General features: G+C 35.4%; 1 protein-coding gene across 1 annotated transcript; it reads right to left on the minus strand.

The window, feature by feature from the left end:
* Positions 1-1,015: 1,015 nt before the first annotated feature.
* On the minus strand, positions 1,016-15,198 carry ANXA10 (annexin A10). Its single transcript, XM_088164415.1, has 11 exons — positions 15,045-15,198; positions 14,725-14,819; positions 10,565-10,678; positions 8,737-8,827; positions 8,307-8,386; positions 5,588-5,641; positions 5,357-5,450; positions 3,878-3,973; positions 3,187-3,245; positions 2,026-2,148; positions 1,016-1,238 (listed from the first exon to the last, which is right to left on the minus strand). Exons 1-11 carry the CDS (start codon positions 15,196-15,198, stop codon positions 1,170-1,172), a joined length of 1,029 nt encoding a protein of 342 aa, XP_088020541.1. The 3' UTR covers positions 1,016-1,169.
* Between the last annotated feature and the right edge of the window lie 265 nt (positions 15,199-15,463).

Raw genomic sequence — 15,463 nt, forward strand, 5'->3', positions numbered from 1 at the left:
TATTCACGGACTGCACCTGCAGAAAGCACCTCTCTAAAAACATCCATCCACAAGGTCTGTGTCCAGTTGGACACCTTGTGGCGGCGGGAGAAAAGCCACGGGCAGATACCGTGGTGAACATTACCACACTTTCCCTACTTTTGTTTCCCTTGGCTGACAGGAGGTCCACGGCCCCGGCTGGGAAGTCTCGGGTAGGCTGCCCTGAGCACACCCGGGCTATTTAAACCCCGCCTTGCGTTTGTCGCGTTTGTCCCTGGTTCGAGGACTCCAGGCGGGGCTCTGCCTTTCCTCGCTGCTCTGGGAGCTGCGGTCTCAGACTGTTCGCGCCTGTTCCAGGGAGCGCCGCATCCTTCGGCCCCGCTGGGAGGTGCGATGTTACCCGCTAGGAGTCAATTCTTGAACTGTGCCACCTAGGGCATCCTGGATATACCTCCGTGCTCTGAAGGTCAACATTCAATTAATGGTTAAAATGAGACGGGTAAAAATGGAATTCAGAGTTTAATCCTCTGGAACTTCTCTGCTTAAAGCTAAGTAGTGCTTCGTCTTCCAAGTTTCCCAGCGCATGGCACTGGAATAGATGGAGTACTTGATTCTAAGTTTTACTTTTGTTTCAAGTAGAATAGGGGAAAGGCCGTTAAGTATGTGAGCTAAGTAAGAGAATAACAAAAGCCTGGTGAGTGACTGATAAGAGATGGGGGGAGATGCTTAGTCTGATAGTAACTAAAACAATAATGTTCAAGAGCATAAATTATGAGATATAAGAAGTAGGAAAGAGAATAAAAAACATCCTTAAAGGAAGAAATCCTCTTGCTAAAAGAAAATAAAGCAAAATATTTTTTTTCTCTCCAGTGTGGAAGTGAACAAATCCTTCCACAGCATGTTGATAAATGTTTGGGATGTTGTGACAAGTGCTTACATGGAGCAATTTTACCACTTGCTCCATTAATTTACATTAATCATAAAAACAGAAATATTAATTAGAACTAGGGATAAAACCATGTTCGTGCCAACATTATTTCCTGTCTCGAGAAAGATTTAATATTAGCAAATGTACATTACAAATTTGGCTGTTCTGTTACGTAAAATAGGGATCTCTTACAGTTAGTGCATTGCATATAGCTTCAATTTCTATTTAAAATAGGTTTGCACAGCCTTCAGAGTCCATCTTCTTAATAATCTTCTGTATCACCAGCACAGATAGCAAGTAAAGCACTCTCATAATGTCCTGAAGCAAAATGCTGGAAGAAAAAAAAAAAGGTAAACTTTTCTGTGACTATACATTTTCTGAATTTTTTTTTTCTTAGTGTGTGACAAGGACTAGACTATTGTAAGGTTTTGTAAAACATTACACTGTTTTCATAAGGATTCTAGGCTGAGATTTTTAAAATTTCACTTGCCATGGCCTTTGGTTGCTTGGGCACCTAGAAACAATTACATTTGAAAGGCTGGATCCAATCTGTTTATTAATTCTCACATTCAATACCAAAAATTCATGAGTGATTTCATAAAGTTGCTGCACATCTTGCAGTTGGATTATAGTAACATAAAAAAGCTAGTGTCTTAGCAAGAGACATTTCTTTGTACAATTAAACAGATTCAAAATTTTGTTTTAAGAAATAGACCAGGAATCAAGAGGAACAAGGTTTGTGAAGGTACTTCTGAAGCACAGGGATAAAACCAGATATTGACTTCAATTTTGCACAGAAGTGGTACCAGCCTAGCCTTACAGATCAGCATGAGATGTTATCAATTAATGTAGAAACCATTCACACAAACTCTTATTCAGCACACACAGTCATGCCTTGTTTATGCACACATCTTGCATTGGGGGAGGGATAAAATCACGGAGAATGAGTTGAGAATTAATTGCTAATTTATGCAAATCAAACTGAAGCACTGAAAATATGCTATTGTTTTTACACCTTGCTTTTTTGTTTGTTTTATTTTAAACCAAATGGTTAACCAGAGTGGTACAGCCTGTGTGATACCAGTGCTGAATATACGCATAAGTTTGTAAGAACTTACTTTAATGTCATGGAAGAGTGATTTCCCATATCTCTCTTTGTATCGCTGGCGTATGTTCATCAAGTCTATCTCACTCCTGGCAATGAGAATCCTAATAACTGTTTTATTGTGAAACCCAAAGTCCTAAAATGAAAAAGGAAAATGAAAGGAAACTTGATAGTTGGACAACATGTTTGCCCATATGCGTATGCTCATATAAATGTTGAATAGATAAAGATATACCCATATAGGATATATGAGTACATAATGTATAAAAGATACACCCGTAAAGGTGTCCTAGATGTTAAAAGAGTCTTTATCCTACAGTTTTCATGTACTCAAATAATAGAATACATGTGACTGATTAACAGGGGGTCCTCATATGCCAGTGATTTATCCATGCACTGCAAGTTTTAAGAAAGGAAAATGTGACAAACTTTTGTCAGTATTCTTAGAAATTCAGTTTGTGAGTAGCAGTTGGGCCTGTTGTTGTGGAGTCCGTTCAAACTATAATGAGGCCAGTAATCTATTTCACAAAAACTGCTGCCTCATGTGAATTCTGTGAGATTTTTAACCATAGCTTTAGAATTTACATAGCTTGTGTTCAGATGTGTTTTATTTTAACCGTTTCTAAATAAATTTTTTTAATGTAATTGTGTGAAGAATGGGGACATCTAGTGGCACTAAAAAGTCAAAAGAAGTTAGCACTTACACAAAAGATAAAAGAATCTGCATGAAATCCTACAAAGGAATATGACCATTTGTCTTTATGTAACATTAATTTATTATTTAAGTTTTAGCCATACTTATTAAATCTCTAAAGACAAAAAAGTTACATAGTAAGAGTAATGCATATTGAGTTCTGCATAGTAGGGGGAGTTACCACGAATAGAGAAAAAGTCTTCAATTAAAAAAAAATTGACAGTTACCAGACAGATAATTTTTTAAGGTATCTAAATACTTAACCTTTTACTTCTACTGCTTAGGCACTTTTACTGCTTAGTGACTTAGGCACTACTGCTTTGAAATTTATGTAGGTAGCCATAGTTTTAAAACACACAATCACAACTTAAAGATTAAAGAGACTGATTTGTCAGTACTTGTTTAAGAAAAATAAAAAAAAACCAAAGAAACAAAATAGGGAAGCTTCTTTTTATGACATGAAGTAGAGTGACTACTTACATGAATTGCATTATGAAGCCTGTAAGCAAAGTAGGAAGGCTTGTCACGAATGCAGAGAACTAGGAGGGAAGAGTTGCAACAGGTTAACAGGAGATTGTTATAAAATAATTTCTTTAGGCTTTGGGCTCCTTGAAATATAAAGCTGTTCATGCCTCAGGTTAAAATTAAGCTACCAATATTCAATAATACAACTGTATTTATAATTTTGAAAGTTTGGTGGTGGGTCCTCATTGCTGTTGCATCAAAGGGCCTATTAAATATCAGTGAATACACTCACCTGTCTTATTTGTTGAAATATTTTTGTTCTTACTCTATAAATGAAAGATAAATGTACATTAAATTTGAAACTTATTTTTATACCACCAGAGTCTTGAAAACTTAGCTGGTTAATTAATATGTGTAAAATCTGTTGGAAATGCAGTTATCATTGATCACACAAAATTTATTATCAAATAGATACTAGTTCTGCTCAGTCAGAAGCTAGTGCTGCAAAGATACATTTTTAGATTTACACAAACATGGGAAAGTAGTTAAAATATTATTTTCTAATTTTCTCTGAAAATTTAATTGCACAATATAGAAGAAGGAAGTGGATAAAATATCAGAAAAATAATATTCTTGATGCACAAGCGATAATATACTAGAAATTATTAAGAGATTACTGCTAGTAAAAATAATGTTTTTACGTTACCTATTGCAACCAGTAATTCTTGAAAGTATCCATCGTAACATTCATTAATGGCATCTACTATGTCTTGCCCAGAGATATTTTGGAACTCCTGGAAAACTTGGGGAGGGGGAGAGGTGGAAAAAAATTCTTGTTTTATTCTAGTTCATCAATAATGATCAACTTGCCTTTTTCTTTCCCCCCCCTTGCCTCTCCTCAGTACTGCAACTATTGAGTTTATTTTTTACTGTTATTATTCTCAGTGTTTCATTATGTTTATGTTGCCCAGGTGAGGCAGCCTAAATGAGTAGCCTGAAACCTGGCTTCTAGGACATTTTCCCCCTGGATTCTTCAGCCTACAGTCTAAAATGAATGTATGCCACAACGTCTGTTTATGACACGTGTAAGAATGTCCAGCTACTAAGACAACTTCTTTGGCTTGTCTAAAACTGGCAAGATTCATGGATTGTGGCAAGGAGCCAGGACTTGTATGACGTGCACATTTGCTGCAAGATGCAGATACGCAGACACGCAAATATCCAGTGTGCTTTCTCTATTAGGGAAGGAGGAAAATTCTTTTTCTGCTGACTACAAAACTTGTGGAGGCTTACAGTACAGGCAGGGCCCTCATATCTCAGGAAGAGAGCAGAGCACAGAGCAGGTGTGTTAATCCTTTCATCATCAGCTGAATGAATTTGTTGATTCATGATAGCAAAGTAGTTCTAAGCTACTGTTGGAAGCTGACGTAAGAAATACAGCTGGCTACCCAGTGATAAACTTGTCAGCAGACAGACTGTTTTTCTACTGCAGAGCAGAAGCTCAAACTTGTCACTGGATAAAATAGGTTTATTTTCTACAATGGAAGATTTGGGTAACTCGGGTAAATTTAGCTCATGTAAATTTCCTGCAATCTGTAGCTACGTCTGATTTTCTATTTTTAATAAAAATTGCCCTTATGTTTCTGTGTTTATGTTAATTATGGGAGAGCAGATGTGAACACTGAAGTGCGCCCATCAAAAACTTCTATGAAACTTCTGGGAAAAAGCTTCAACACTTTGTGAAGCAATGTGTATTCACATGCAAGCATGTGCTGAAAATAATCCATCCAGCTCTGCCAAGGTGTTTTCCCTCATAAGGGTTGCTTAGGAAAAATGAATAAAATAGTTAAGAAAAATCTCCCTCATCCTGTTGTGTCATGTGTAGACTCAGTGCAGCTGTAGAATTTGCATTTCTTTGGTCATGCATTCTTCTCTGGGTTATTAGGTATCCTGATGCCTGTCTGTTCTGTCTACAGCTGTCAGTGGTCATTGGACAAAGTTCAGTTTTGCATTTCTTCCAAATTCCTATTAACATCAGTGGGAGTCAGAGTTCCAACAGTTCACACTTGGTTTCAGGCTAATGTCCTGCTTCACACTGACTATCTTGGTATGCAAAGCATGGCTTTCTTAGCGAGTCACATTTTCCCTTTCCACTCTGCATTCAAACAGCTGAACTGTGAATTACCCATCCACAACTGCTGGTGACTCCTGTTGCAGAGAATCATTTGCAGCATGTTTTTGTGTTCGCCTGTCTTCTGCTGACATGCCTCCCATAGAATCTAATATATCAGAAAAAGGGGAAAAAAAAGTATCTTAAGTATGTCCCAAATAACTTTTCAGCATTTGGTGGGGGTTTTTTTTGTTTGTTTTTTAGTTTGTTTGTTTTTTATTTTTTTTCACATCTGAGCCTATTTACCATTGCATCCTGAGCAGCTGTAGAAGGGTCTGCATATCCTTCCATCCTTGTTCCCTGAAGGAAAAAAAGAGATACATATTCTTCAAAAGTTAAATCCTAAACCAATGTAGAAATATAAAGTTCTCTGTATATGAAGCTATGTTGAATTTCTTGAGATAATATATATAGGCTTTTAGGTTGGATCAGTATATTGCATGGTTGAATTTGTAAATGTGGACAATATCTTCAAGTTGTCACATTGTGTCTTAATTTTCTTTAAAAAGAGGAATTCTAGAATAACAGTCTTGTGAAAAGAAAAAGTGAGTGAAGTGGATAAACCCATCCCGCTTTTAGTCCTATTTTAAATAAGCTTTTACCTGACCACCACAATCCCACCACCATTTTCAGAATTACAGATGTTATATTGTTTACTGTAATATGTAACTCTGAGGGGAAAACAAGTATAGGAGTAAAATTTGCCATTCACTGATTAGTTCTTATCAATATGCATATTACCAGAAAAATCTTTCTCAATATATTTTTCTTTCTGCACAAACCATAGAAGCAAGCTCATCAAATAATGGAGATTTTGCTTGCTCATAATCATTGTCTAAAATTAAGATCCCATACTAGGAAATTGTTTGACAACTTTGATGCACAAACCCAAAAATACATTTAATAGCCTTTCAGTTACACAAACCAAGCTAAATTCTTTAGTAAACACACTATGATCTGAATTACATAGTCAGAAAAAGAGAAGAGCACACTACTTTTGGAATTGCTTTTTTAACCATAGTCATCTTTTAAGGATCAAATCAGCCTTATTTGCAGAACTCTTAAGAATCTGAAGCTCATGTAATTACTGCCTTAATAATATGTGCTTGAAGCAATTTAGTTTAAAATTTACAGTCATGTTACTTTATATGTGAAGGGGAGGATTAAAATTAGGTATTGGCTGTCAGCTTGTAGAATGACTTATTTGTAGTTGTTTTTTGTTAAAAATGTTAACTTGCATGTTAATGAAATGGTGCGAATTTCACACAGTGAAATTTTTAGTAGTAAGATAAATTATCTGAAGTGAATTATGATGGAATGGCTGCATAAAATTACATACATAAGAAAACAACGGAATTAAGACGGAGCAGTGAACAATAAAATGACTTTAATAATGCTCTGCATGAGTCAAATGCCCACTTTCTCCAGTAACATTTGTAGAATTATGTTTTAAATAGTAGAAAACGATCATATATCAATTAATGCCCAAGAAAGAGGATTAGAATGCCATCTGTTTGTCTCAGATTAGAATATTAATTAGCCTGAATTTGAAACTATTTTAACTCTGTTAATTTCTTTAGGAAGGAGACTATAACCTTTAACTTCTAATCTGCCTCAGGCTGAACATGAAAACCATAAATACAATACTATAGCGATTGAATAGTTTGTTCTGCATATGTGGAATATGTTTGCTTCTCTCAGTAGTCTGATTTAATAAAAATCAAAGCAGAGGCTTTCTGCAAAGAAAAGCATTAAAGGATGTAAATGCTGCACGGTTATAGAACTAGAAAGGGTATGTTTTAATGAAACATCACTGAGTTTTAATATAAATGATATGCAGGCATGAGTGATTTGACTAACAATCTTCAGAAATATACAGTATAACTGAGTCAAGCTGAAATTTCCTGCAACTCTTCCTTATCCTGATTGAAATAGCAGATCTTGTTAGCCATAAAATTGCTGATTTTAGGCCTCTTTATCAGTACCTGTTGGACTAGTAATGTGTAATCTGAGATTATTTTAAATTTGGTTCATTTGATGGGTAAAGTATGTCCCATGGTTTTAATAATTACAAGAAGTGAGGTTGCTTAATTTCTAGCTCTTCATTTTTAAGCAAGGAAGAATTTTCATTATTAGGGAAAAAAACATTCAGCATAAGAAAAAAATATTTCCTGTTTATAGCTTCTACTTTCGAAAATTCTGTCTTTTTTACTTCAATGAAGCCAGCCTACTGTTATTTCAAATTTGTGTAAGAAGTTTTTTCCCAGACATGCATGTATATAAAAGTACAGATACACATTATGTATGCTATTATCCCATGTCAGTCCTTCATTATTTGTTACTCTGGTTTACAAAAGATTTTGAAGATAATAAACAGAGTGACTACAATGAGAATGACAAGAACGACCACTTTGTTGTATAAACTGGTAAAACTGTAAAGTTGGTATGTAAGTGATACTTCCTTTGCCTCTGTGCAAGCATTTTTTGATTTAGCATATGCAACAGTGCAGAGAGCATTATATTTTAAACAGTGAACACTTTATTTCTTTATTTCTTAGTGAAATGTGAATCTATCTCTATTTCCACATAATGTTTGACTGGTTTGTGATATATTCTGATAATGGAGAAAATACATGCTTTTGAAAATGACAATCATATTTGTACATGCAAGTAGACTCCTTTTGAGCTGAGACAGGTGGAGCAAAGGGTCAGCAGTTGAATACCAATGGGGCTTTATAAAATAATCTGTTTACCTTTGCTTCCATCTGATATCTAAAGTCTGATTAAATTAAGGAATTCAGTTTCTCTTCCTTATCAGCTTCCCTCATGTCTCTTGTTTAAAAGTGCAGCCCTATTGAACTAGCTTTAATCACAGTCACCTTAAAATGTAAAACTTATCAAATACTATTGAAAGTCATTTTGCATTTTTTAGAAATGTAAGACATAGTTCTTGTTTTTACAGTACCTGAGCAAGGTTCATGAGTGTATCTCTGAAGTGACCTGAAGTCTCAGAATCGATATCTTGTTGAAGATCAGTGTTATATTCTAGGTTAAACCAAAACCATATAATCTAAATCACAAATGAGCATGGACTGAATAGTATTAATGAAGATTATCAAATAAAGAATAAATGGGCATATTCTATTCCAGCATGACCTGGCTGTGGAGCTGGCACATCTGTCTGGCCCTGCTAGGGGCCCTCAGCCACTGTCCCCATGGGCCTGCCCTCCCACCACATTGCTCCAGCCTTTTGTATATAGTTATGGGAGAGGATGTGGGAAGGGAACCAGTCTGTACTGAGGAATCATTTTTGTAGTTCTGTTCCTTTGTGTGTTCTAATACCTCCATAGCACACATAGCACAGCTGCTACTCTGCACTTGGTGAAAAAGCTTACGCATTAGGTAGGCTTCTTTAATCTGGAAGATCTCCATATTTGATCTTGAGGATAATATGTCAATTAGACATTTTTCTTCTGTGTCTACTCCCTGTATGGAAAGAAATAAATATGAAAAGATGTTGTGTACAATGCTGTCCTTATCAGAATTAACAAAATAATAGCAGTTTCTGAAGTGTACTTTTGTATAATATACCTGTTTAAATTACTTTAATAGTAAAACCCTGTATTTCACATATATTTCTAAATCTGATTTTCAGCATGTACATTAGCAAGTGGGAAATGAAGCAAGACTAGTGTTGACAGAAACATTATGGGAATAATTTTAGAGCTTTAGTAAGAAAGGAAATCAGATGCAAAGATCCCTAGACAGTGTTCAGGAAATCTGAAGTAGACATGAGCATAGGTGTTATGCTCTATTATCTTCTTATCATCTTCCTTTTTTTTTTAGTTTGTTTTTTTAATGTATTTAGGTATGCTACAGTCTGTAATATCTAGCATAGATCTTGGTATTAAAGAAGTACATAATGGAGTACATCTAGAGCTGCAGATCACTGTATTTTCCCACAGGGTTTGAATTAATTTTATAAACTTCAATTGGCATAAGGTATGATGCATATATGCTTTTGATATGCACATGGATAGTGTTAATGGTATTCTGTCTTTGGGATGAAGGGAGAACGTTGGAGCCCATAGATAGACATGGGCTGTTTTTTTTTACTTTGGCCATAAGAATATAGGTCAAGTTAGAATACTGTAAGAAAGTTCAAGTTTGATCCACATTTAGGAAAAAATTAATTTTGTCAATAGTGTTAATGAAAGACACGATTTCTTTGTTAGCAATGCTATTTCACAATCCTTTTAATGACAACTATAATATAGACATTCTAGTAGATCTAAAAATTGATTTCAATGTCTGAAGAACAAGAAAAAACTCTTAACTCTTTTTTTTTTGGGGTGGCAGAATTCTCAAAATTGGCAAGATAAATCATGTAATCTGTGTCTTGCTTGTGACAACATACAGTAGCAAATATTCATACAAAGAAAAGGAAAACAGTGTTGAACTCTGATATGCCTTCCTGTCTTTTAGAAGTTGGTAATTCAGGAATTTCTTGAGAAGAATTATTATTTTCAATATCCAACAGTCAGCCTGGTTTCAAAGAATATATTGAAGTCCCCTGTGAACTAAGTTGTGCTTTTGGTCTCCACAATGCCCTATAGGAATGAATTTCACAGTTTAATGACCTGGTATTTAAGAAAATGTTTTTGTTTTTTTCAAAACTTCAGTTGTGTGAGGATTGCAGTCTCAGATCCAGAGAAGAAAAGGAAATACTTTCTTCAAAATGGGAAATCAGTTCTGTTTCAGTGGAGTTACCATTGCTTTGTTACAGAGTAATTTGTAAGTGTTTATGCAAAGACATGTTCTGCTAAAGGAGTGTTGGTCTTTAGAAGACGTGGAGCCTTAGTGCACGGCACTGGCTGTGGAAATAAATTTGGTTTGTAACATACATAAATGCTTGCAAAAACAGCACCTTACATTTCCCTGTATAAATATTTCTTCATCTTCTGAGTTTACCTTGGGTGTTAAATTGGTTGTATTTGTTTCATGACAGGGATACTATTTATGCTGGTTTTAGCATACCAATGAATAAACTTGAAATAGCACTGTATTTCTGATGACTAGTGGACTAGGTGATAGTACACTACTCTGGTGTACTAACTTTCAGGAATTTATCAACCAGTGAAATGTAAAAAAAAATAATTTAGCGTATATTCAGTACTGTAATTAATGACTGCAACTCTAAGCAATTCTGACTATGAAGATTACCTTCAAGGCATGCCAAAGCTCGTGGGCATCATAGGAGGCAGGTGGATACATCAAGCCAACCATAACGTCTTTAAAGTGATGAGAGAGATTCTCTTTTAGGTCTGTTATCAGATCCTTGAAAAGAAAAAGAAAGTGCACAGACAGGATTATCTCTATAGGCACACTTTATTAAGACACCTTAAAAAATTATTAGTGATTTTCTCTGTAAACGATTAAGGATGAACTGTCAAAGACTAATTCTGGCTAAGATTAAGTAAAAAAATACTCTTTTAAATAGTACATGCTTGTTCTACTAGTATGAGCAAGATGAGAATAGGTGCACAGCCCAGTAGGCCACAATGGATTGTTGGTTTTTGGTTCATTAGAATAGAGAAGAAAATGCAGATGTTTAAGTGCAACTGTTACTTAAAATCTTGGAAATCTGAATATCACAGCAGACCATCTGCAGCTTCCCTTAACATATTCCCTGTGCGAATCCAAGAGAGGTAAGCACCTTTGGAAGATGAATCTCATAAAACACCGGTGGTTTATTTTGAATTTTTCAGTGTTGCTATGTGAATAATTTAAGAAAAATCATCTGTATTACTCCTAGTACATAAAAATATCAGCTTTGTATAGCTGGAAGGTTATGTGCTTCAATTCAGTTATATTTTACATTCAAACTGAATTTACTACTTTTGATAGATACTGGATTAACAACATGAAATCCCCCTTTTCCTCCTCATATTTCTCAGTTCTTTCTTGCCAGATAGCTGAGTAATGGATCACAGTTTCCTTTCCATTCTCCCCATTCCTAGTAGCATCCTTTAAAACACTGCAAATGCCAAAAGCTTGTTAACTTACTGTTGATGTTTCCTGTTTCTGATTGAGGACACTTGTACAGTATTTTTTTTTTTGTATTTTGTGTGCAGCTCTAGACACCTGTAAGATATGTTCTAATCTATGTCTGAATTCAAAGGCATGCCAGAAACAGTTCCCATTATATAAACTATGTATGTATGTATGTAGTATGTTTCCAGAGCTGTATTTTTTTTCAGGCCTGATACATTTCTGAATAAAATTAATTAATAGCTAGAGTAGCAATGAAGGACGCCATATGCATATTAAAAATTAAATTTATGACAAAGAAACATACAAAGTCTTCAGAGAATGTACTTTAGATTCATTTGACAACCACTAAATCACACATGGAGTAGAAATTAATTCATTAAGACATTTTACTTCTGACAACATGCCTGTGGGAAAATGGATTAAAAATACAAATGGATACTACTTAAAAATTACTCCTGCAATTAGAACTAAGGGAAATATTGGAAATAAGAAAAGACAACTCTTAAGTTGTCATTATTTTAATTTCCTAATCATCTTTGCTGTAAGAAATCCTTGAAGGCTAATTGTGAGAAGGAATCTTAAAACTTGTCTGTATGTCTGAATCGTGCAGCTAGTTCAGGAGTTCAGGTATTTTTTTTTTTTCTTTTTTAAAATATTTCTCTCCTTCTAATGTGTCTCAGTCTATATTTGTCTAATGAATAGGCATAGTGGCTACCATATTGAGCAGACTGAAGTGAAATAAAGAGGGAAAAGGATTGGACCAACAGGTTTACCATAAATTGAACTGAGAAGGTTAAAACTGCTATTACCTTTCCATGTCTCTTCTCTGTCCTGCAGTGTTTACCACTCATAAACTGGGATTGTCAAATGGTGCATTTGCTCAATGCAATATAACCAGTGGGTCAAATTACAGCCAGGGAAGTGCAATGTGTGCTAAATTATCTTTCAAAGCACAAACTGGAGCAATTTAAGGCAAGATACGTCACATTCTTGGTGGGGTTTTTTTAGAAATTGTCAAGAGTATCATTGGTGAATCTTGCACTGTAATGTGTACCCAGTGCTTAATGAATTCATTTGAATTAAAAATGTGGGTGTATTGGAGTATGTTCCATGATTTTTAAAATATTCTGTAGCCCATTGCTGGAATATGAAAACAGTTTTCTTGCCTTTCCCTTCTATTATTATTCATAGATTTAGAGACTGAGATTCTTAAAAAGGACATCTGAGGTTTTTTTTGGCATTTTTCTTTCTTCTAGGTCTTTAGTTCTGTGTCCACTGGCTTTAGAGCAATTCATGTTGACTCATATGGTTGAAAGAGGTATGAATTTAAAGGTGTTATGTTTCATAGAGACTTACTGATTTTTTTATATTTTTATTTTTGATTTGAAAAGAAAAGCCAATTAGATTAGTGGTAAGCAAGTCAATAATTGTTCTCTGTGAATATGAAATAACTGCATTCCTGAAGGACATTTGTCAATTCTTTATTGTGATACTGTGTAATCTCTAGACCATCTTCATGTATCAGAGAGCAGAAATTAAAGATAAAAACACGAAGTTTTAAAATATTTTCTCTTATTAAAGTGATGGGTCCAGTTGATACACTGTAGAGAAAAGGTTAAAACAAACCAGCCAGCTATGGATGGAGTAGAGAAGGACTGTCTCGTGATGAAGGAGATAAATGAACATTTGGAAAAAATGGGCTTGGGTTCTTCATGTCACAGGCACCTCTGGGTAACTTGACATACTTTCGTTTTCTATAAATAACATTAAAACTCAGTGGGGAATACTGAACAGATAAATGCTGAACTTGGGTGGTTTGCATGTGTGATGGTAACCTAAGAAATACCTCATAATGAGAAAGCATGTTTAGAAATTTAGGTGCATTGATTTCAATCCTTGTCACAGTCTTTGGAAGGTGGATAGCTGCAATTCAGTTATTGTTTTTTATGGTCTCTATAAAAAATACTTATTCGTTCAAGGCTACATCTAAAATATCACTTATTGTGTGTTTCATTTTTTCTAACAGTCCAAATAAAGTCATTGATCTCCTGGAGAGGAGTAGCAACACAAAATCAACCCACTACACTAATTAAATCCACCTCTTTTTACTTAATTTCTAGGATAGTAAATGGGTGTTTGAGCTTATTCAGGGGTCAGTGGTTTTGGGGTATTTTAGTATAGAGTTTGTGCAAAGGTTGTCTCCAGAAAACTTGGCTGCCCAAAGGAAAAAAATACACTGTTCTGCTGGTAAATGAACTGGTGGTGTAAAAGCACCAGATAATGTGGAGTTTTTGAATGAACCATTTCTAGTTAACTCTAATGAAGAGAGATGGCTCTGTGGTAGCATTTGTGCAAACTCATTGTTCTCACTCTTGCTGATGGATTCAATGGCAAGCAGACACTGGCCTTCAAGGAATTTTCCAGTGAGCCCTTAGTTTTACAGGCTTCAGGAAATGAAGAAAACTGGATTTTGTTATATTTGTCTGGCTTCTTTCAGCGGAAGGGCGTGTTTAGTCAATTTAATCAAATAGTATCTAGTTTCACACTGCACTCTCACAGGAATTTTGCAAAAGGTGTTACTATTCTTTTTGTCCTTATATAGCTGTAGCAACTAAGAAAAATGCAGGCATTGCAACTTTCCCAAAGTTAGTTGGTTAGAAACAGTAGATCTGGAAATAGAATATCTATCTCTCTGCATGTTTAAGAACTCAGATAACAAAAATTACATTATTATATACCGTAAGTATAGATAAAATACATTTTTTAAAAGTAACTTTTTATGTCTTAACATTTTTTTAAATACCTTTCAAAGATTCGTAACTTTCACATTAAGCAGCTCAGAAGAGTACTGTGCTTTGTGTATAGATGGGATAACATGGAATGAGGCTTGAGAATGTCAGTGTTTGAGATGTGAACATTAATCATTGCATAAGACAGAAAGCCTGCAACTCTTTGTATGGTGTTATTCTTTGGTTATAATACTACAAAAACTTGAAAAACATATTTCAGAACCCCCAAAATCACGTAAAGGAAGAAATAAGTCTGTTCAGATATTTTAGGTTGGTCAGTAGAGAAGATGAACTGTGGAAGAAGGAACTTTTCCTGTCCTTTTCTGTCTCTGTGTGTGGCAGACAATACTTCTGCTGTAGAAATGACCTAATAATATCAGAGGTATCGATAGCCAATGAGCAAGTTTTGTGCCAACCTGTTGTGCCAGCCAGCTGTCTGACAGGCTTGTGGTTCCAGTGACTGACCTGAGAGAAGGGCTGACATTGCACAGGAGACAGGAGAGAAAGAAGTAATGAAAGTACAAAGTGTTTCTGTCGTACCCTGCCGTACATGTCTCTGTACGCCTCAGCAATCATGAGCCGCTGGGAGTTGCAACGCTGAGTTAGGATGTCAATCAACACATCTTTTTCACAGCCTGAAAAGGAAAGGACATAGCCTCTAAATTAACAAACTGGTGTTAATTATTTATATTTGTGATTATTTGAGTTTCATTTAAGAACATTATACTAACTTTTCGAAAAAATTGATCAAGAGACTGATATCCCACTAATATTTACCAACATCAGTTATATTTACTTTGCTTGTGTATCTTGCACTTCTTGGTGTAATACCATCAAAAAGTGAAGCAGTCTGTTATTACCAGATGCATCATCACTTCTTACAAGCTCAATGGATTTGAAAGCATCAATAAAACAGATAGCGGCTTTAATGGATTCAGAATTAGGCCTAGTAGCAGGATTTGTGGCTGAGCCTTGAAAGTCATACTTGTGTGTTCTGTTGATGTTGCAGCCCATGTTTGTCTTATTTTATTCAGTTTATTGTTATAGTGGTTTGTTCCTATGTTCCCCTATGTTCTCCCCAGTTGGTCTGTCCCCAAGTTATAGCTACCCTTGAAACTACCTTATGTGGCATTCCCCGCCCCTTGTCCATCATTGTAACCTTGCCCCTTGTTCCAGCTCTTTCCTTGTCCATCATTGTAACCCCGCCCCCTTTTCCAGCACCTTCTTTGTGAGTCTTACCCTGGGCCAATCCATAGTTGTTCCACCCCTTTGGAAACTC

The sequence above is a fragment of the Sturnus vulgaris genome, chromosome 4 (assembly GCF_052056855.1).
Source record: "Sturnus vulgaris isolate bStuVul1 chromosome 4, bStuVul1.hap1, whole genome shotgun sequence".
NCBI lineage: Eukaryota > Metazoa > Chordata > Aves > Passeriformes > Sturnidae > Sturnus > Sturnus vulgaris.

Coding starts and splice junctions, on each gene's coding strand:
- ANXA10 (XM_088164415.1), bottom strand. CDS start 15,198: ATGGGCTGCAACATCAACAGAACACACAAGTATGACTTTCAAGGCTCA. Junction 5,451..5,587: donor CAGCTGCTCAGGATGCAATG/GTAAATAGGCTC, acceptor CTGATATATTAG/ATTCTATGGGAGGCATGTCA. Junction 2,149..3,186: donor GGCTTCATAATGCAATTCAT/GTAAGTAGTCAC, acceptor TTTTCATTTTAG/GACTTTGGGTTTCACAATAA.